The sequence below is a fragment of the Petromyzon marinus genome, chromosome 35, assembly GCF_048934315.1.
Source record: "Petromyzon marinus isolate PM22_M1 ecotype Great Lakes invasive population chromosome 35, UKy_Petmar_22M1.pri1.0, whole genome shotgun sequence".
NCBI classification, from domain to species: domain Eukaryota; kingdom Metazoa; phylum Chordata; class Hyperoartia; order Petromyzontiformes; family Petromyzontidae; genus Petromyzon; species Petromyzon marinus.
In genome coordinates, this window is record NC_133701.1 from 875794 (window position 1) to 897689 (window position 21896).

Here is a 21896-nt window from a genome sequence, read left to right on the forward strand (position 1 = left end):
GTGGTTAATGCAGACATGAATCCTCGTAAAAAGGTTTCTGTTCTCTATTGTTAAACAGCATATATTGCTAAGCAGTATATGTTGTGTAGGGCAGTGCTATGGACGAATGTGTTGAGTTCTTGTGCTTATGGACCGCTGCCAACGCAATCTGTCGTGACCATCATGAATGCTGCAACGTCTGTAGCATGTCATGGGCACGGTTGGTGCTTCTACGTTGAGACTCCTAGATCTGCTCCCCTTCAGATAAAGCGCCTTGAACTCCGTTTCCTCAACTCCTCGAGGTAGTCAAGGGTGTGTACAGTATATGTTGTCTCTGGGAGCAGGAGTGTTTTCGGCTTAACGTTGCCTTTGCCTGTCATACCGATGGAGAAATACTCTGCAAAGTCACGAAAGCCTTCAACAGATACTCACGTAGGGGATAGGCCGCTTGTGTTTACTACGTGGGTTTGATTGTGGCGCGCGTGTGCCTCTGTTGTGGGGTCGTGTTGTTTTTCTGTCGATAATCTTCATCTCTGCACAGAAGCGGTATGTAAAACAAATATATCCACCAAGTGTTTCTGATTATTTGCCTTTTTTTTGCACGCGGAGAATGAGCGTTGCCACAGTTATTCCTGGGGCCCTGGGATCCGTTTAAGGAGCTCCGCGGTGAACCGGAGCCCTGCCGCCCGCCGCCGGACTCTCTGCCATTAATTGGGGCCATCAAATTTACGCCGTCATTTGTGTGCAATCGTTAATTCACGTGTTAACGCGCCGTCTAAAGGAGACCCGCTGTAGGAAATAATACATTAAAAAAAATAATACCCACGATAAATGTCGTGTTTCTTCAATTTGAGCGTACACCGTGAGATGCCTCACTTGGGGGGGGGGGTGGCTTTTTATGGGGCTTCGTGTGAGGCAGGCAAGTAATGGGATCTCGTGTGAGCCCCGGCAGTTACTCGTGCTCAGAGGTGCATCGCAGTGTGCCAGCCCGTTCTGCTGTGACACTGAGTTTTATATAACTTCATCGTGTTTATGCCAGAAGCACTTGGCTGCCCCAGAATAACACGTGAGTTATCCGCTAGCCTGTGCAAGCTCACCGTGTCGTGGGCCTGCTCCGACCGTTGGTCGGGTTGGGAGCTGTGCCTCTTTGATTCAGACGCCTCTCATGGGATTTGTGTCAGCTGAGCTAATATAGTGCCACCCCAAACTGGGTTTGGGTTGGCGGATGAATGATTTTGATTTGTCATTAAATGCGCTAAATTTGCATGGAAAATATAATTTCAACATTGACCAAAAGTAGTATCCTAACAAAAATAACTCAAGCGACCGCAAGTGAGGCTTTGGCTTATTTTATTTGCGCTTTTGATCAATATGCCTTTGAGAATACTTTCCAGATGTTTTATCATTCATTCTTTCAAAGTAGGATTTCCGCAATATAATTTTCCAAGAGAGTATATGATATAACCGTTCGTGATAAGATAACTATAGCAATAACTTCGTAATTGTACGTCAGATTGTTATTGTCCTTGTGCTTTGCTGGACTTGCAGTGCAAATAAATATCGATTCAGTTATTCTGCAGTTCACTCAACATTGCCCTGCCATGAGTCTTCTCGTCATTTCACCATTGTAATCTACATGCTGTCGGTCACACTAGATATTATTCAATGGACTACGAATTCATATTCTTAGGTCTTTCGGTAAAGTCATGAAGATAGGTTCAAAGAAAATAATAAAAAATAACAAAAAAACTACAACGTTTTGATCGTAACACAAGAAGACGACCGCTTGTGTTGCGATCGAAACGTCGTTTTTTTAAACTGTGTGATTTCATATTGCCATATCGTGACAATCCTAATTCAAGGTATCCCCGCACTGTTGGTAATCAGGCTTGTTTGGCCAGCCTGGTGGCAGCCTGGGTTGGTGTAGGGGGGCCCAGACCCTGTCACAGGTGTGTGTGTGTACCAACTACACCCTGTCACAGGTGTGTGTGTGTGTGTACCAACCAGACCCTATCACAGGTGTGTGTGTGTACCAACCAGACCCTGTCACAGGTGTGTGTGTGTGTACCATCCACACCCTGTCACAGCTGTGTGTGTGTGTACCAACTACACCCTGTCACAGGTGTGTGTGTGTGTGTACCATCCAGACCCTGTCACAGGTGTGTGTGTAACAACCACACCCTGTCACAGGTGTGTGTGTGTACCCACCAGACCCTGTCGCAGGTGTGTGTGTGTACCATCCACACCCTGTCACAGGTGTGTGTGTGTGTACCAACTACACCCTGTCACAGGTGTGTGTGTGTGTACCAACTACACCCTGTCACAGGTGTGTGTGTGTGTACCAACCAGACCCTATCACAGGTGTGTGTGTGTGTACCATCCAGATCCTGTCACAGGTGTGTGTGTGTACCAACTACACCCTGTCACAGGTGTGTGTGTGTACCAACTAGACCCTGTCACAGGCTGTGTGTGTGTACCAACTACACCCTGTCACAGGTGTGTGTGTGTGCACCATCCAGACCCTGTCACAGGTGTGTGTGTGTGTGTACCAACTACACCCTGTCACAGGTGTGTGTGTGTGTACCATCCAGATCCTGTCACAGCTGTGTGTGTGTACCATCCACACCCTGTCACAGGTGTGTGTGTGTGTGTAACAACCACACCCTGTCACAGGTGTGTGTGTGTGTACCAACCAGACCCTGTCACAGGCGTGTGTGTGTGTGTACCATCCAGACCCTGTCACAGGTGTGTGTGTGTGTGTACCAACCAGATCCTGTCACAGCTGTGTGTGTGTACCATCCACACCCTGTCACAGGTGTGTGTGTGTACCATCCAGACCCTGTCACAGGTGTGTGTGTGTACCAACTACACCCTGTCACAGGTGTGTGTGTGTGTACCAACCAGACCCAATCACAGCTGTGTGTGTGTGTACCATCCACACCCTGTCACAGGTGTGTGTGTGTGTGTGTACCAACTACACCCTGTCACAGGTGTGTATGTGTGTACCAACCAGACCCTATCACAGGTGTGTGTGTGTGTACCATCTACACCCTGTCACAGGTGTGTGTGTGTACCAACCAGACCCTATCACAGGTGTGTGTGTGTGTACCAACTACACCCTGTCACAGGTGTATGTGTGTGTGTACCAACCAGACCCTATCACAGGTGTGTGTGTGTGTACCATCCACACCCTGGCACAGGTGTGTGTGTGTGTGTACCAACCAGACCCTATCACAGGTGTGTGTGTGTACCAACTACACCCTGTCACAGGTGTGTGTGTGTACCAACCAGACCCTATCACAGGTGTGTGTGTGTGTACCAACTACACCCTGTCACAGCTGTGTGTGTGTACCAACTACACCCTGTCACAGGTGTGTGTGTGTGTGTACCAACCAGACCATATCACAGGTGTATGTGTGTACCAACTACACCCTGTCACAGGTGTGTGTGTGTACCAACCAGACCCTGTCACAGGTGTATGTGTGTGTACCATCCACACCCTGTCACAGGTGTGTGTGTACCATCCACACCCTGTCACAGGTGTGTGTGTGTACCATCCACACCCTGTCACAGGTGTGTGTGTGTGTACCATCCACACCCTGTCACAGGTGTGTGTGTGTGTGTACCATCCAGATCCTGTCACAGGTGTGTGTGTGTACCATCCACACCCTGTCACAGGTGTGTGTGTGTGTACCAACTACACCCTGTCACAGGTGTGTGTGTGTGTGTACCATCCACACCCTGTCACAGCTGTGTGTGTGTGTACCATCGACACCCTGGCACAGGTGTCTGTGTGTGTACCAACTACACCCTGTCACAGGTGTGTGTGTGTGTACCAACTACACCCTGTCACAGGTGTGTGTGTGTACCAACTACACCCTGTCACAGGTGTGTGTGTGTGTGTGTACCAACCAGACCCTATCACAGGTGTATGTGTGTACCATCTACACCCTGTCACAGGTGTGTGTACCAACTACACCCTGTCACAGGTGTGTGTGTGTGTGTACCAACCAGACCCTATCACAGGTGTATGTGTGTACCATCTACACCCTGTCACAGGTGTGTGTACCAACTACACCCTGTCACAGGTGTGTGTGTGTACCAACCAGACCCTGTCACAGGTGTGTGTGTGTGTGTACCATCCACACCCTGTCACAGCTGTGTGTGTGTACCAACTACACCCTGTCACAGGTGTGTGTGTGTGTGTGTCCCAACCAGACCCTATCACAGGTGTATGTGTGTACCAACTACACCCTGTCACAGGTGTGTGTGTACCAACCAGACCCTGTCACAGGTGTGTGTGTGTGTACCATCCACACCCTGTCACAGGTGTGTGTGTACCATCCACACCCTGTCACAGGTGTGTGTGTGTGTACCACCCAGATCCTGTCACAGGTGTGTGTGTGTGTGTGTACCATCCACACCCTGTCACAGGTGTGTGTGTGTGTACCATCCACACCCTGTCACAGGTGTGTGTGTGTGTGTACCATCCAGATCCTGTCACAGGTGTGTGTGTACCATCCACACCCTGTCACAGGTGTGTGTGTGTGTACCAACCTCTCCACCAAACAAATCTCACCCACGTGTGGCTTTTTCCATTTGTTTTGTGTGTGCCACTTTTTGTACTTTCTTTTGAGATTAAGATATAGCAGATGTTTACGCTTTTATTTATTTAATATAGAAAATATTTTGGCAAAAATTGGAGTCTTGTCCCCGTTGCATAACAAATTTGTGAATCCCAACCACAGCCCTATACTGTGGTTGGTTAAATGTAATATAGGGTCTGAGATGCACATATACGAAAAGAGTAGACTCTTTATATATAAAAAACAAATAATAATTTGTATGTATGCTGTACCTCACATTTGAAATTGTATCTAAGCTGTCCACCATCACCAATCATCATTTACAACCCTTTATCAATCTAGCTCGGGATCTGGGCCTTCACACACATTCCAGACATTCTGCTTGTTTGACTTTTATTCATTATCGTTCTTGGCGTTGCCCCGTCTCGTCCAGATCTTCATCGCCGCCTTTTCCATCGCGACGGGGGCAGCGGAGCGCCTCGTCTTCGGCTACGACAGCTTCGGGAACACGTGCGGGCAGCTGAACCGCGCCATCCCCGGGGTGCCCCTATCGGGGCAGGACATGCGCAGCCGCACGTACGTACCCGGCCCACGCACCGGTGGGCACGGTGCAGACGAGGCGGCGGCGCGGAGAGTACGGTACGACAGCGGAGTTTGCCGCGCTGTTCCGACAACCACGTGGACATTGCCCCCTCCCTCGCAGGATGCAAGCTCGACCCCGCTCGGCGTCCGAGATCTCACGAGATCTCACGAGATCGGCTGCTATCCACGTGACTTTGTCAGGGGCTGCATCGCCTTTGCCTGCTTACGAATTTGTGTACACTAGAACTCCATTATGATTCGTGGTTTGTTGTCGTGCGTCATTGGAGTCGCTAATCACATGCCGAGCTCCTCCTGTAATCCGCTTAAAATGTGCGGCTCAATGAAGTCACGTGTCTGATGCCTCCTAAAATTTTCGGCTAACCGCGGTACTCTCGTCGCGGACTTGTCGACGTTGTATAGCGGCTTCGCCACAAATTACGGACTCTCACCGCCAAATGTTGTATTTCCTTCCTCCTTGTTTAACAGGCGGCGCCGTGTCGGTTGCAGGTACCTGTCTAACAGGCGCTGTCCATTGTAGGTACGTGTTCTTCCTGGACGCGTGTAACATCGACGTGGAGCACGCCAGGGTGGTGTCGCCGGCGCTGTGCGTCTCCCAGTGCCCCCAGGAGGAGCTGCCCACGCTCTCCGCCCTGCGCCTCTTCGCACACGAGAATGGTGCGTGCCAGCGCTGCGTCGAGCCCAAGAATGACCTCGCGGATCATTCATCAGTGCTGTGTCGTGCTCACGAATGACCCTGCAGATCATTCATCAGTGCTGCGTTGCGCTCACGAATGAGCCCACAGACCGTACGCTCCCTCCCCACCCTCGAGACTTGATGGATTGCCGTGATTCAGGGTCGACGTTTTATTTGAGAATTGATATGGGTATTCTTTTTACAACACGCAGCGGTGTGCATTACAGATACAACATTTATCAACCTTGCGCATTTGGTGAGTCCATCAGTTCAGAAGAACTGCATTGTGGTCATTTTTTTTAAGCCCACTATCAATACATTGTCGTGATGCGGTTTCTCGTTATTCACAGAGCAAAGGGGAGACAGTACAAATGAGATGGTAAACATGAGGCAAAAACATCTATTCTTAAATCAAATTAGAGCTCTGAATCGTTACAATTAACCAAATCCCCAGGTGATGGCAGTGAATGGCCTCAGCGCTAATGTCCGGCATCTGTGTACGTATGTACGTTGAACTTGTTTCGCACTGTACGAAGCCAACCATGCCAATCGGAGATACGTTTGGGAATAATTCTCTGAGCACCTGACCACCGAACTCACATATTATGTCATGACCTTTCTGTATTATGCCTCGAATCATTCTGAGCGATCTGCGTGTTTCTTTATTGCTGTATTTTGTGAATTGCGGTGTTGATGCTGATCGTGTACGTGAGTGGATTAGGTTGGGTAGCTGCAAGAGGTACAGTAGAGTACCTTGTAAATACAGTAATGGGAACACTACGCAATTAAAGCAACATTTTTCTATCAACCCACAAACAGCCGCTTGTGTAATACACACCGCTCACAGCCGGCATTCTCAAACATCCGGGTTCAAACATTCCAACAACGTTTAATATACACTTACTACAGCTGCAGCAGCACGTTAACACAGTGAGTTAACGTACCCGTCGTACGCTGCGCTACTATGTAAAGATCTCAACGACGAAACGGAATTAAAGGTGAGAGTAAAATGACCTCTCCTCATGAGCACTCGCGTCAACCTCACTTGGCCACCCAGGCGTAGCTCAGCCTGCAGGCGCTGGCGGACCGCGTCAGCCGTCCCGACGATCTCGTTTTTCTGCTTGCCGCAGGCTCGGCGCTGTGCACGTACGACCTGGCCCCCGCGGAGTACACCACGAGCCCCGTCGCTCACGACAAGTGCCCCCGCCTGCCCGTCCCCGCCAGGTGATGCCGCCGCCGCCGTGTGGCAGCGCCGACCCACGACCTCTGGGTTCCCTCTGAGATGTCGGAGAAGTCACTCGGCACGTTCTAATCAACATTGCCTGTCCTTATTACAGTGTCTAAATGGTTAATGTCCCGCTTCAATCCGATTGGTTGTTCCTGTGAGGTCGTGACACCTATGTAATAAGCCGGGTCAGGTGACACGGTTATTCTGACTTTGGGGCCGATCATTACATGGCCTAGCCGAAAATCTATTAAGAATCAAAGCATTGGCAGATAAGACCTACTTGTTTAGTAAAGTAACAATGATATTTTCCAATGGCGAATTGATTGTCTTGAACAACCTTGACGGTGTCGTGTGCAGCGTCTTGACTTCAACTGCCGGTAATTTGACAGGAGTCCATCGCGTGTGCCACTCCGAGACACACCGCCCGCCCACAAGGGAGGAGATACCTTTTAGTGAGATGGGAGAGAGAGAGATCAACGAGATGTACGAAGTTTCACCTCGGTTCCCGCACGCGTCACTCGAGTGTCGATTATGATCTTGGGTTCATCAATCGACTTAATTTACGAACCGTCTCAGATCGAGTCACGTAGTCACGACGGTCTGTGACATCACGACGGTCTGTGACATCACGACGGTCTGTGACATCACGACGGTCTGTGACATCACGTGGCCCCCGAGCACGTGCCAAAGTAGAGGATGCTGCTTGATTTGCCGTGCGTACTGACGACGTGTGCCCCCCCCCCCCCCCACCTTTCATGCCCCCCAGTTGGCTGCCGTTCTTCCACCGCTGTGCGCCCAGCTCCTCCAGCTGCTACGCTCACTTCCTGCGCACGCTGGTCGTCTTCTACAACCAGATGGACGCTTTCCAGAGGGCCATCGAGGCCATCACGGCCAACTACCGCGCCGTCCTGGCGCTCTCCTTCCTCTCCCTCGGTAACGCCATGACCCCGGTCAGCCGGCGTGACCCCGGTCACCCTGCATGACCCCGGTCAGCCGGCGTGACCCCGGTCAGCCGGCTTGACCCCGGTCACCCGGTGTGACCCCGGTTACCCGGCGTGACCCCGGTCGCCCGGCGTGACCCCGGTCCGCCGGCGTGACCCCGATGGCAGGAGTAGTGGAGGAGTCGCTCAAGGAAAACGTTTACACCATCAAATAGCACGTCGGCTTCTCATCGCGCGCCATTCGAAACGAAGTTTTTCCATTGAGAAGAGAAGTGGCCCAACGAGCGCGTTCACTGCCGCATCCATAGCTGCTGCACGGAGGGGCGCTTTGACAGTCGTGTTTTTCTATACAATAGATGTTTACGTGATTAGAGCAGAGGCCTTCATAGATGCCTTCATAGATGCTCACTAACAGCACTTGCCCCAACAATCTGTTAAGGCTACATGGGGGTCTTTGTCTTTCTGTGTGTGATGCGCGTGCGTGCCCGGGCAGGGCTGTCCCTGGCCATGCTGCTGGGCCTGCGCCACCTCTCGGCTCTGCTGTTGCGCATCCTGGCGGCGCTGCTAGTCTTCTCGCTGCTAAGTGAGTGTCTTGCCGCACGGGGTGGTGGGCACACGACCGCACCCCCCACCGCGCTCCCAAGACTCTTTACATCCACCGGGCAGCGAGACAGCGTCCGCGCGACGTGCGGTGCCGCGTGCGGCGCGCAGTGGTGACGGGGCTCATGTGGTGGATGTACTCGGACCACGCCGACCTGCTGGCGCGCACGGCCGCCCAGCCGGGCCCCGTGCTGACCCCGGACGTCGGCGGCCAGCGGGACGAGGACGACCCCTCCCCCGCGCCGTTCGCCCTCGCCGCGACGCCTGCCAACAGCTCCGTGCCCCAGCTGGGCATCCTCGAGGACAACACGCTGGCGCTGCTGGTGGGCGCCACGCTGTCCTCCATCGCCACCGTAAGTCGCCCGCCGAGCCGGCGTGTAGCCCACACAGTACCGGTAGTTTCCACTGGCTATTTGCCGAGCCGAGCTGGGACCTAACTTTGCTACAGTGGCTAAACGAGACCTCCGAATCTGGCCTTGGGGCCAAGTCAGAGATGGGGGCTCAGTGACACGTTGATTGCGTGCGACGTAAGTCGCTACGCTGCGACGCGTTATCTACATGCGTCTCAACATGGTACCTCCCGAGCCACGCCACACTGGCCCAGCGTGGCCCTGGCGTGGCTCGGTTGAACAGTGGATAGGATCAGTTACAGTCATTATGCAGGGTAAGATTTTGTTTGGCACACAGACCGGTTCAGATTTCACTCTCCACCGATGTTGATCGTCCTCGGGAATCGAACTCAGGTCACCAAGTTTATAGCGCAATGCCTCACTGCACCTCTGGTGGGCACACATGAGCTTTCCAAACACGAGCATTCACCAATGTGATCACCATTGCGTCTCCAATGCTAAACACAGCACGGGGAATAACGCAGTTAAAAACCCGACCAGGTTTAGTGGCAATTGGGACATTGCCCAGTTCTTAGGCTGGTCATCAGGGGTGGGGCCACATGCCCAGCCGCCCTTAGACACGAACCAGCGCGGTGCGATGGTTGGTGCACCACACGGTGACGTAACGCTGTGTGGAAGCTACCTGGTCTGTCGCTCCGCACTAAGCTTCAGGTCTTCTCGGCCACGGTCATTCCCTCCCTTCTCTACGCTTGCGAAACGTGGACCCCCCTCATGGAACATCTTCGCCGGTTAGAAACATTTAGGCTGGCCTGCCTACGATCCATCCTGGGTTTAACCAGACTGGATTGTGTGAGGAGCTCACAAATCCTTGAAAGATCTGGGCAAGGTCCCATCGGTGAGCTCCTCCGGCGGACAAGGCTGCGATGGCTGGGTCATGTAGCCCGCATGCCCAGCCACCGCATGCCGAAACAGCTTTTGTTCGGCCGGATTGAGGGGGCTAAACGGGCGCGGCACGGGCTAGAGAAGAGATGGAGTGATGTGGTACAGGAGGACGTGGAGCTGAGTGGACTTGCCGATGACTGGTACCACCGGTGTCAAGATCGGCCTCTGTGGAGGGGGCTCGTGAAGGACGCTACTGGGCAGTTGGAGGTAGTCGTCCTCCAACAACAACGGAGGGCGGAGGAACGACGCTCACAACAACGAGCGGAGCGCCGGGTGGCTAAAGCACAGCAGGTTGGCACAGTAGGGGGCACAGGTGGTGCATCAGCCAGTCATCTCAGTCAGTTGACCCGTGGCACCTGGGTCTGCCCCGTGACCTCCTGCCAGCGGGCGTTCGACACTTCACGTGGCCTCAGGGTGCACATAGCCTGGCACAAGCGTCGTGGTGACGTCACCGCCACTTAGTGGTGAATGGCGGTTGTTGTTGTTATTGTAGGGGAGCGGTAATGTAGCGGTTAGCACAATCGGTTACGAACACGGTGACCTGAGTTCAATTCCCACTAATGGTCAACAACGGTGACGATTATCTGAACCGTAGCTGGGCCTCCCCTGAGTTGACTCGGTCTCAATTGAGTACCTGGTGCGGTGTGTGAACATCGCCACTGGGGAGACAAAAGCCGGCCGGGCGTGGTGCTGGCCACCCACCCCTTCGCATACCGTGCCGGCCTTCATGGGTGGTCGCTAACAGCACTTGCCCCAACGGTCCTTTGAAGGCTACACGGGGGATCTTTGTCTCGTGCGCGTGTGAGTCAGGTGCTGCTGCTGCTGCTGGTGCTGCTGACGTGGAGGCGCCTGCACCTAGCGGTGGGGCTCTTCGGCATGCTGGGCAGGGTGTTCTCTCACCTCCCGCTACTCATCCTGCAGCCCTTGTGGACCTTCGTGATCCTCGCCAGCTTCTGGCTCTGCTGGGTCGCCGTGCTGCTCCTCCTCGGCACGGCAGGTGAGCGTCCCTGGGGGAGAGAGACAGCGCGGGTGTCCGGCAAGGCCACGCGCTCCTCTGTAACGGTGCAGAGCGGGCGAGAGAGGTTACTCTACTCAATTGTGGAAGATGCCCGCAGTAGCGCGTGACGAAAGCTTGAGAGTTGACATGCTCAACGCGCGGCATGACAGATGATTAGACTTGGACAGCCTGGGGCCCTGACAGCGCCGGACGTCAGGTGCAGCCCACGTGAAACGATGCAATCTGCGTTCGTGAGTCGTCTAAAGGCAATCAAGATGCTACGCGCACACAGTGACGAGACGCGTCGGTGTTCGTGTGTGTGCTTGCGGTTCACGGTGATGCAGTGGTTGTTAGCGAGCTCTACCTGGCAACCTGGGTTTGATTCTCGGTCATGGATAACCTCAGTGGCAAGTGGTATCTGAATCGGTCCTGGGCCTCCCCTAAATCAACTCAGCCTTAAATGGATACCTTGAACGGTATTTAAACATCGGCGCTTGGGAGTCAAAAGGCGGCTGGCTGCGGTGCTGACCACACCGCCCCCTCGTGCGCTGTTTGGCGGGACATTGTTGTGGTGTTTCCGGCGTCCCCCCTGTGCGTGCGTCTGTGAAGGCGACCCGGTGCGGACGGCCCAGGGCTTGGTGGAGTTCCGACTGATTGGGCCCATCCGCTACATGTGGTGGTACCACGTGCTGGGCTTCGTCTGGGTCACGAGCTTCGTGCTGCACTGCCAGCGCATGGCGGTTTCAGGAGCCACGATCAGCTACTACTTTGCCCGGTGAGTCCCCTTGGCCAACCGGAAGCACTCCGTGGTTGTGTAGCAGCCCATTGATTCTTCACTGCACGCTCGTATACATATCTCCGTAACGAGCCATTGCGACGTCTTGGTTATGTTTTTATGTTCATTGTGGTCACAGTGAAATTAAATATTTTATGGCAGAGAGAGCAGATGGTGATAGTGTACTGCACGATAACTTAATTTGGTGTTTTTAAGCTGACATATATATTGTGTCCTTTATTCCATTCGCATTTTCTTTGTCATTTCGGTCTCCCAGGTCACCCTTGCAAATGAGACTCCATCGCGGTCTCTTGACTTCTCCCCTGGTTACACAAAGTCACACCTGAAACTTAAGCATCACTCTTCCTGTAAGGGGCGGGAGGCTGGGGGGTGTGCGCCGCCCGTGTGAAGCTCCATGGTAACAGCTGCGCTCCGTTCCTCCTCCTCCTCCTCCTCTCGCCGCTCAGAGACAAGCAGCGGTTGCCGCCATACCCAATCCTCTCCTCCATCTCGCAGCTCTTCCGCTGCCACCTGGGCACGGTGGCCAAGGGCTCGCTGCTGCTGCCCCTGCTGGCGCTGCCGCGGTGCCTGGTGCTGCACTTGCTCTGCTGCCTTCAGGACAAGGTCAGGGTTTCGGTTCCCCCGTTCGCACGCTGGGTTTACGCGAGTCGAGGAAGAGGTGGGAGCACGCACCCTCGAGTGCCAACGCCCTGTCCACACGATCTGGACAATGAATACATCCTGCCGAAAACAGCACAACAAATTATGCGTGCTCCCTTCAAAGTTTGTCGAGTACACGCGTTGAAGCCCCAGGGAATAAGGTTTAAGTCAAAACAGCCCCTGCATGTAATTAATTGTCGAATTTGAGAAATAATTACGATAGTCATAATCGTATTCACAGGGTATTATAATCAGCCAAATGAATCGTTACATCGCAGATCGGGAGAGGTGGCGGTGGCTTGGGGAGGCCTTCATCCAGCAGTGGATGGGCCACGGCTGGTGACGATGACCAGGACGCTGATGTAACAACGCATAAATCAGAGCGCACGACTCCAGCAGTGGCCATATCAAGGGAAACAATCCCGCCTAGGAATGCAGCAACTAACCATCGTGAGGGTATAAACAGGGCAATTGTGTTTCGATTTAAAGCTTTCGTGACTGCAAGGATTCATCTTCTTTGGTTCTTTCGGTAAAGTCACGTAGAATGATAATAAAATAATAAATTAATAGAATAAAATAACACAATAAAATTCTCACGGCGTTTCGGCCACAACACAAGTGGCCTTCATCAGGTGAAGGGACGAGACTTCACCTGATGAAGGCCACTTGTGTTGTGGCCGAAACGTCGTGAGAATTTTATTGTGTTATTTTATTTTATTAATTTATTATTTTATTATCATTCTACGTGACTTTACCGAAAGAACCAAAGAAGAGGGCAATTGTGCTTCAAGCAAAGTGAGATATTTCCCCCGCTCAATGAAAACCCAGTGAGTGATTTCCAATGTCATTATCGCTGCTGGGTAACTGAATGTTCAGACAATTGGCTCACCTTATGCGGTTTAAAAAAGCATCGCATTTAAAAAAAAAACATAACCCTGGTGATTATAATATTGATAATCCTACTGTAGTTTTATTTCATAGCCTACGTCCATCAATCGGCGTACAACTCAACAACCGTAGCACGAGGATGAACCATTGACCCGGAATATGCGCGCGGAGAATCCCCGTTAGAACGGGCGGGTTAATCTCTTGTAGGAGGGAGCGGCGCTTCCCCTGGTTGCCACAGTTAGTGGAGAGCGTTGCGCGTGAGACGAAAGCGGAGCACTCGGAGAAAACCCACACCTAAAGGGGCAACGCTCAACAAAGGTCGCTACAGACGGGTTCACCAGCCCGCCCGCCCGCCGTGCTGGGGTCTTATGGCCACCTCGCAGCAGCCCAGCAGGTTTAGGAGTTTCACCGAACTCTGCCTTGGAAGCACTCGACTCCAGGCGTCCGCTGTGCACCGCTGCACCCGGTGTCTTTGATTATTGACAGTAATAATAATAGAATATCGTGCTTCCGCTGGTTTGACTCCCGTGTGGGTTGTTCACAGTTGTGCTGCGCACCTCTTCACTAGTTGAAAATTCGTGAGGAAGCTCCCGGCACGCGGAGCGAATGTTGGAGAGCACGGCGAACAAGACGCGCGGCTGTCTGATAACACGCCGGGGCTTTCTCCCAGCTCTGTTGAGAGCGTGATGGCGGTGGTGTCTTGTTGAGGTTGCTGTTATATTCGTACAGCTGTATCGGCGGTGGCTGCGTTGTACTGATGATGCTGATGCTTCTGCTGCCGGTGTTGTGTGCAGAGCAATGCCTGTGCCCAGTGTTTGCTGAAGAGCTGCTGCTGCCTGGAGGGCCTGGAGAAGCACCTGCGCCATTTGCACGAGGTGAGGCCACCGAGTGGCGTGACGATGCTGCCCCCAACCCTGCACTGCGGGCAGCCTGGGCTCTCTTCATCCTTTGGGAGGGTGCCGTTACAATGGAGGAAATATTTCACAAGTCTGAATGTCTTTTTTTTCATATCCTAGTGAAACAAAGGGTCTCTGTTTGAGTCTGTGGATCTCCAGGTTGGTCTTGGGTCTCGATGTGAGTCTATGGGGTAGCTGTGCAAGTCTGTGGATCACTCTGTGAGCCTAGAGGGGAGTCTGTGTGAGTCTGTGTGAGTCTATAGGGGACTCTGTGTGAGTCTATAGGATACTGTGGTGGAGTGGAATCTATCACTCTCATCACCGATCATTTCCCAGATCACGATTCTGCAGTAGGTACAAATAGACTTCATGTGACGACTCCGGATGCCGGCGAATGGCTTTACAAACTCAATACGCACCATAAACCCGATCCGCTGCTTTGCAAATGCCTTGTGAGATAAGAATTGTGTCCGCTACTCCTTTCGACCATGATGGCATTCTGTGTGTGTGTGTGCAATTTTTGCAATAATTATTGCAGGCACTGATTATTATCAGTGTGCAATTTTTGCAATAATCAGTACCTGCTCATGAAGGGGAAGCTCGCGGTTTGTCCTAATAATATAATGACTGAGTACACTTGGCATTGGTGCGATGGTTCTCACAGCGCGAGGCTACCACCGTGATGGAGCGCGTTACTGCCGTGTTTCACGGATGCAGTCCCCGCAGCCGCCTCACACAAGGGGGCGGTGATGCCGTGCCCGCCATCCCAACTGGGCAATCGGCAGCTCATTCAGCGGAATTTTACGTGATGTCTCGCGGTGTTTTCAACACGCGGACGGCACATGCTGTATTTGACGGTTAATGCACCCGCGGTTACTCAACTCTCGTCCACCCAAGAGTATCAATGGGCCAGGCGTGTTGGCTTAAAGAGTGGGTACTTTTCCAAAACGTTTGTTTGGCCAGCGCGGTAGAATGGGCCAATTGCCATCCAGAGGATGCTGTCTATAACTTCCCCTGGTCAATGCCCTTGTGCAAGCATTGCAGGGCTGGGTACTTACCTTTTACCATGGCATTCCCCTGCACGATGTACTATAAATGTGAGAGATCTTGGAGCGGTGGATATGGATCGCAGCAACTTCTAGTCTACCCTCCGTGCCTGTCTGTCACCGTTCAGACGGCGTACATCGCCACCGCTCACAGCGGAACGGGCTTCTGTGCGTCGGCGCTGGAGGTGTTCGAGCTGCTGTCCTCAAGGCCCCTGAGGATCGTGCCGCTGGTGGCCCAAGGCAACCTCCTCTTCTTCTTGGCCAAGGCAGGGGCAGCACGCACACATCACGTTGCCATGCTAGCTAGAAACCAGGGCCCCAGCCGTCATTCCCAATCTCTCTCTCTCCCCACTTCTCCCTGAGCCCAATCCCGTTTCCGGTCATTGCCCATCCTTGCACCCCTCCACTGGAATTCCCCTGAATATTGAGCAGTCCCCCTCCTTAACCTCCTTCTGTTCCTCTCTTCAAGCTCACCTAAATTGAAAGCTAATTTTTTTGCATTGAAAACTGTTTTTTATAGGATTGCTTTTTGTATTTAGTTTGTTGTCCTTCCCTTGTACCTCCGATTAGTACGGTTGGCTACGTATGATGCGAAAAGAAGTTCGACATACATAAGAAGTTCGACATACATGTACGTACAAGGCTTGCCTTCTTCTTTGGTTCTTTCGGTAAAGTCACGTAGAATGAGAATAAAATAATAAAATAAAATAGGACAATAAAATGATCACGACGTTTCGGCTATTTCTGTCACAAGCTAATCCCTCAGCTATTTAAATACTAAATTCTCCTGCTTTCATATCTAAACTCCTTTGTCAAAGTGCTCCACGCCTCTCACCGAGCTTAAAAGACGCTACGAATCTTAGCAGCGCTCATTGAAGCACTGTCGTCCCGACAGTTCTGTTCTTTCACCTGAAGAAGGCTACTTGTGTTGTGGCCGAAACGTCGTGAGAATTTTATTGTCTTATTTTATGTGATTATTTTATTCTCATTCTACGTGACTTTACCGAAAGAACCAAAGAAGATGAATCCTTGCAGTCACGAAAGCTTTAAATCGAAATTTAAGGCTTGCCTTGTAAATATTTGGCAGTCCACCCAACAACAATGTCCAGCTTGACATCTTGTAAGCAGAGGACGAAGTGGTGAGGACAGAGAAGAGTCTTGCTGGACCGTTCATAGAATGTTCCTGGACCATTCCTGGTTTCACCGGGCTCTGCTTGGGACTCATCGGGGTAACGGATGGAGCAGTCACCCTGGTAGAACACATGTTACAACACCGATTGTAGAGCTCCCTTGCCGTTATTTTCGCTGAAAGACCATCCTGTGTTTCGGTCACAATTTTGCCACCAGAAACGTTGTCCATTGTCCGCCCCCAGAGCAGCATGTAAGCTTTAGTAGAACTGCATCTTGTCAAATACTTTAATTGAGCAAATTACGAAACACATTATATTTTAATTTCATATAAAATCGCTTGGTTGCACAGGCAGAGAGCGATTTGGTTCCCCTACAGTCATCAACACGCGTTGGGCCCCCTACAGTCATCCGGTCACGGGGCCCCCTACAGTCATCGTGCTTGCTACCGGTAGTTTGCGAGATCCTGGTTGGGTGTTGACTCCGCCCATCATCCCTCCAGGGTCGATAAAATAGGTACAAATCCATGGGCAAGTCAAAAGTGGCTGTCCTCGGGATAGACTCACCCCCGTCATAGGAATGTGGAAATGCCACCACTGGCTTAGGGCTGTAAAGAAGAAATGAGCATCGCCTCAATGCTCATTTGAGCAGCACAAACTTATTTGGCAGAGGTACTCTTGTGGAGGTCACCGTTCACATTCCGACCGTTTTTTATCACGATATTAAAAGCTTTTCAATGAGATATGTGCTTATTATTATCTATGGGAGGAAACCGATACACGCATCAAATCATCTGTTCACTCATCGACAATTTCCGAGGAAAGTTAATGACAAGCTCGTGTACATTTAGACGAATGGGACAAACGTGATGGACAGTGCAAAAGGAGAGGGACGGCACACGTTCGACAAACAGTATAAACGAAATTGCCAGTCCAAATGACACAGTACAAACTAAACAAAACGAGATAGACAGTACACATGACAAAAACATAAATGGGACAGACAGACAGAACATAAAAGACTACAAAGTTAGACAGGGCAAATGAGAGGCAAATCATACAAGGAAATAATCAATTTTTTTATGGAATCGGAAACCCACAGCATGACCCGTATTTGGGCAGCAGGGTTGTGGCGCAGTGGTAACCGACGCTCATGCCTCTCAGCAAGAAGGACCTGGGTTCGATTCGTGACCCGGGTGCCTTTCTGTGTGAAGTTTGTGTTCTCTCCCTCTGTTCTCCCTGTGTGTGGATGCCTATCCTTGTAACGCTTTTAACTGACAAACTATTGGGTTTACTTTTTAACAAAGTATACAGATACAACAAACAAAGCCCCCAGACGAACACTTGCTATTTGTTTTTGCCCTTGGTCCAATGTAAAGTAAGAAAATCACACTTTGTAACAACGTACGCTGATTGTAATGATAACTTTGAGCGCACGCCAAAGCGCGGGTGCATGCACACGTGCAACGCCGACTGGTGTTTGCACCTAGCAACGCAAACAAGCTTGCTGAGCAGCGATGGGGGGGAGGGTCTTCTTCTTCGCGTTAAAAATGCCAAAAAGAAAAAAATCATGCACAGAATAGCGTGATGTCCTTTTTCCCCCCCCCCACACCCCAATGTGTGCAGTTACTACTATAGAGTCAGTAGATACTACTATAGAGTGAGGAGACACTAGAATCATTAGATACTACTACTGTAGTGACAGCATATCTGCCACTAGGGGGATAGAGCGCTGAACAGGATACAAGGGAAGCGCGGAGATGATCGAGGGTCGTGGATCTTCAATAGGCTCGTGTATAGGGGGTTACGTAGTGATAGATACGTCTGCACCGATTAGAGAACCAGTTCCGTAAAAGTGTTAATAAACGGGTTGCCTCCAACCACGTAGTGTGTGTCTCCATTCATCAGCACTACACTACTATAGAGTCGGTAGATACTATCGTACAGTGAGGGAAAAAAGTATTTGATCCCCTGCTGATTTTGTACGTTTGCCCACTGACAAAGAAATGATCAGTCTATAATTTTAATGGTAGGTTTATTTGAACAGTGAGAGACAGAATAACAACAACAAAATCCAGAAAAACGCATGTCAAAAATGTTATAAATTTATTTGCATTTTAATGAGGGAAATAAGTATTTGACCCCCTCTCAATCACAAAGATTTCTGGCTCTCAGGTGTCTTTTATACAGGTAACGAGCTGAGATTAGGAGCACACTCTTAAAGGGAGTGCTCTTAATCTCAGCTTGTTGCCTGTATAAAAGACACCTGTCCACAGATGCAATCAATCAATCAGATTTCAAACTCTCTACCATGGCCAAGACCAAAGAGCTCTCCAAGGATATCAGGGACAAGATTGTAGACCTACACAAGGCTGGAATGGGCTACAAGACCATTGCCAAGCAGCTTGGTGAGAAGCTGACAACAGTTGGTGCGATTATTCGCCAATGGAAGAAACACAAAAGAACTGTCAATCTCCCTCGGCCTGGGGCTCCATGCAAGATCTCACCTCGTGGAGTTGCAATGATCATGAGTACGGTGAGGAATCAGCCCAAAACTACACGGGAGGATCTTGTCAATGATCTCAAGGCAGCTGGGACCATAGTCACCAAAAAGCAATTGGTAACATACTACGCCATGAAGGACTGAAATCCTGCAGCGCCCGCAAGGTCCCCCTGCTCAAGAAAGCACATATACATGCCCGTCTGAAGTTTGCCAATGAACATCTGAATGATTCAGAGGACAACTGGGTGAAAGTGTTGTGGTCAGATGAGACCAAAATAGAGCTCTTTGACATAACTCAACTCGCCGTGTTTGGAGGAGGAGGAATGCTGCCTATGACCCCAAGAACACCATCCCCACCGTCAAACATGGAGGTGGAAACATTATGCTTTGGGGGTGTTTTTCTGCTAAGGGGACAGGACAACTTCACCGCATCAAATGGACGATGGACATCAAGGTCCTGGAGTAGCCTAGCCAGTCTCCAGACCTTAATCCCATATAAAATCTGTGGAGGGAGCTGAAGGTTCAAGTTGCTAAACGTCAGCCTCGAAACCTTAATGACTTGGAGAAGATCTGCAAAGAGGAGTGGGACAAAATCCCTCCTGAGATGTGTGCAAACCTGGTGGCCAACTACAAGAAACGTCTGACCTCTGTGATTGCCAACAAGGGTTTTGCCACCAAGTACTAAGTCATGTTTTGCAGAGGGGTCAAATACTTATTTCCCTCATTAAAATGCAAATCACTTTATAACATTTTTGACATGCGTTTTTCACTGTTCAAATAAACCTACCATTAAAATTATAGACTGATCAGTTATTTGCCAGTGGGCAAACGTACAAAATCAGCAGGGGATCAAATACTTTTTTCCCTCATTGTAGAGTCAGTAGATACTACTATAGTCAGTAGATACTACTATAGAGTCAGTAGATACTACTATAGAGTCAGTAGATACTACCATAGAATCAGTAGATACTACTATAGAGTAAGTAGTTACTACTATAGAGTCTGTAGACACTACTATAGAGTCTGTAGATACTACTATAGAGTCAGTAGTTACTTCTATAGAGTCAGTAGATACGGCTATAGAGTCAGTAGATACTACTATAGTCAGTAGATACTACTATAGAGTAAGTTGATACTATCATAGAGTCAGGAGATACTACTATAGAGTCAGTAGATACTACTATAGAATCAGTAGACACTACTATAGAGTCAGTAGATACTACTATAGTCAGTAGACACTACTGTAGTGTCAGTAGATACTACTGTAGAGTCAGTAGACACTACTGTAGTGTCAGTAGATACTACTGTAGAGTCAGTAGATACTACTATAGAGTCAGTAGATACTACTGTAGAGTCAGTAGATACTACTGTAGTGTCACTAGATACTACTGTAGAGTCAGTAGATACTACTGTAGAGTCAGTAGATACTACTATAGAGTCAGTAGATACTACTGTAGTGTCAGTAGATACTACTGTAGAGTCAGTAGATACTACTATAGAGTCAGTAGATACTACTGTAGTGTCAGTAGATACTACTATAGAGTCAGATACTACTATAGAGTCAATACTATTATATAATCAGTAGATACTACTGTAGTACCACTAGATACAACTGTAGAGTCAATAGCTACTACTATAGAGTCACTAGATACTACTGACTCTATTCAGGCCTTCTGTAAGGCTCTTATCATTTTGTTGACAGACAAATGAAACGCCAGGCTTTTATAATAGCTTAGTATTTGTGTATGTATATGCTGTGTTTTTTAAGAGAAAACAAGTTTTTAAATTTCGATTTAACGCTTTCGTGACTGCAAGGATGCATCTTCTTTGGTTCTTTCGGTAAAGTCACGTAGAATGAGAATAAAATAATAAGATAAAATAAGACAATAAAATTCTCACGACGTTTTGGCCACAACACAAGTAGCCTTCTTCAGGTGAAAGAACAGAACTGTCGGGACGACAAAGCTTCAATTAACGCTGATAAGATTCGCAGCGTCTTATAAGCTTGGTGAGAGGCGTGGCGAGCCTTGAAAAAGGAGTTCACATATCAAGGCAGGAGAATTTAGCATTGAAAAAACTGAGGGATTAGCTTGTGACAAATAGCTGTGTTAAAGTCAAAGTTTACATATCCACAGAGGCATTTAGTATATGGACGCTAAAGGCCTCCAATTACCAACTATTATAAAGTAAACCATAGCGTCTTTTAAGCTCGGTGAGAAGCGTGAAGAGCCTTGACAAAGGAGTTTACATGTCATAGCAGGAGAATTTGGCATTGAAATAGCCGAGGGATTAGCTTGTGACATAAACAGCTGTGTTAAAGTCAAAGTTTAAATATCAACAGAGGCATTTAGTATATGGATGCTAAAGGCCTCCAATTACCAACTATCATAAAGTAAACCATAGCGTCTTTTAAGCTCGGTGAGAAGCGTGAAGAGCCTTGACAAAGGAGTTTACATATCAGAGCAGGAGAATTTAGCATTGAATAGCCGAGGGATTAGCTTGTGACAGAAATGTCTGTGTTAAAGTCAAAGTTTACATGTCAACAGAGGCATTTAGTATAGGGACGCTAAAGGCCTCCAACTAACCAACTATCATAAAGTAAACCGATGTGAAAAAACTAAGTCTATATCACATCAATATAATAAATGTACTTGATATATTCTTCAATAAGCTGAGCTATTAATCATACAGCAACTGGGTATACATTACACTGTATAATGAATACCATATAGTAAACCAATAAAAACTAAAATATAAGCTCCTCAATGTTATCAATAAACCCTATATACTCTCCAATCAGCTGAGCATCTAACAATAAGTCGTTATATATCACAATGTTATATGGTGAAAAATGGCGGTTTTTCCCATCCCCTCAACACCAGCACCAAGGACAACAACATTCAGGCGGACGAGTCAATCCATGCTCGGAAGGGAGGAGGGGGGAGGGAGAAACAGTCACAATGCCAGCGAAAGAGCTGCGGTCTGACGGTCACCGTGAAATACAATTAATTAAGAACCAAAATGGTTTAAAACATCTTTCCAATGGTTACTAAGCCAGAATCCATCTTCTCGGTTGAAATTGTCTCTGTGTTTGTATATGTG

At 49.6% G+C, this 21896-nt stretch overlaps 1 protein-coding gene across 2 annotated transcripts in view; it reads left to right on the forward strand.

Annotated features, from left to right (window-relative positions):
- The window catches only part of LOC116948797 (choline transporter-like protein 1), a 54471-nt gene that overhangs the window by 22238 nt on the left and 10337 nt on the right, over window positions 1-21896 (forward strand). For both annotated transcript variants that reach the window (XR_012945949.1, XM_032965897.2), the window contains exons 3-13: window positions 4999-5141; window positions 5686-5822; window positions 6972-7065; window positions 7836-8002; window positions 8504-8593; window positions 8722-8963; window positions 10713-10899; window positions 11509-11674; window positions 12142-12298; window positions 14017-14097; window positions 15293-15430. Coding sequence is in view for 1 of the 2 variants with exons in the window: in XM_032965897.2 (XP_032821788.2) it covers window positions 4999-5141; window positions 5686-5822; window positions 6972-7065; window positions 7836-8002; window positions 8504-8593; window positions 8722-8963; window positions 10713-10899; window positions 11509-11674; window positions 12142-12298; window positions 14017-14097; window positions 15293-15430 (1602 nt within the window). In the remaining variant the exon portion in view is untranslated. The remainder of the gene's footprint in view (window positions 1-4998; window positions 5142-5685; window positions 5823-6971; window positions 7066-7835; window positions 8003-8503; window positions 8594-8721; window positions 8964-10712; window positions 10900-11508; window positions 11675-12141; window positions 12299-14016; window positions 14098-15292; window positions 15431-21896) is intronic.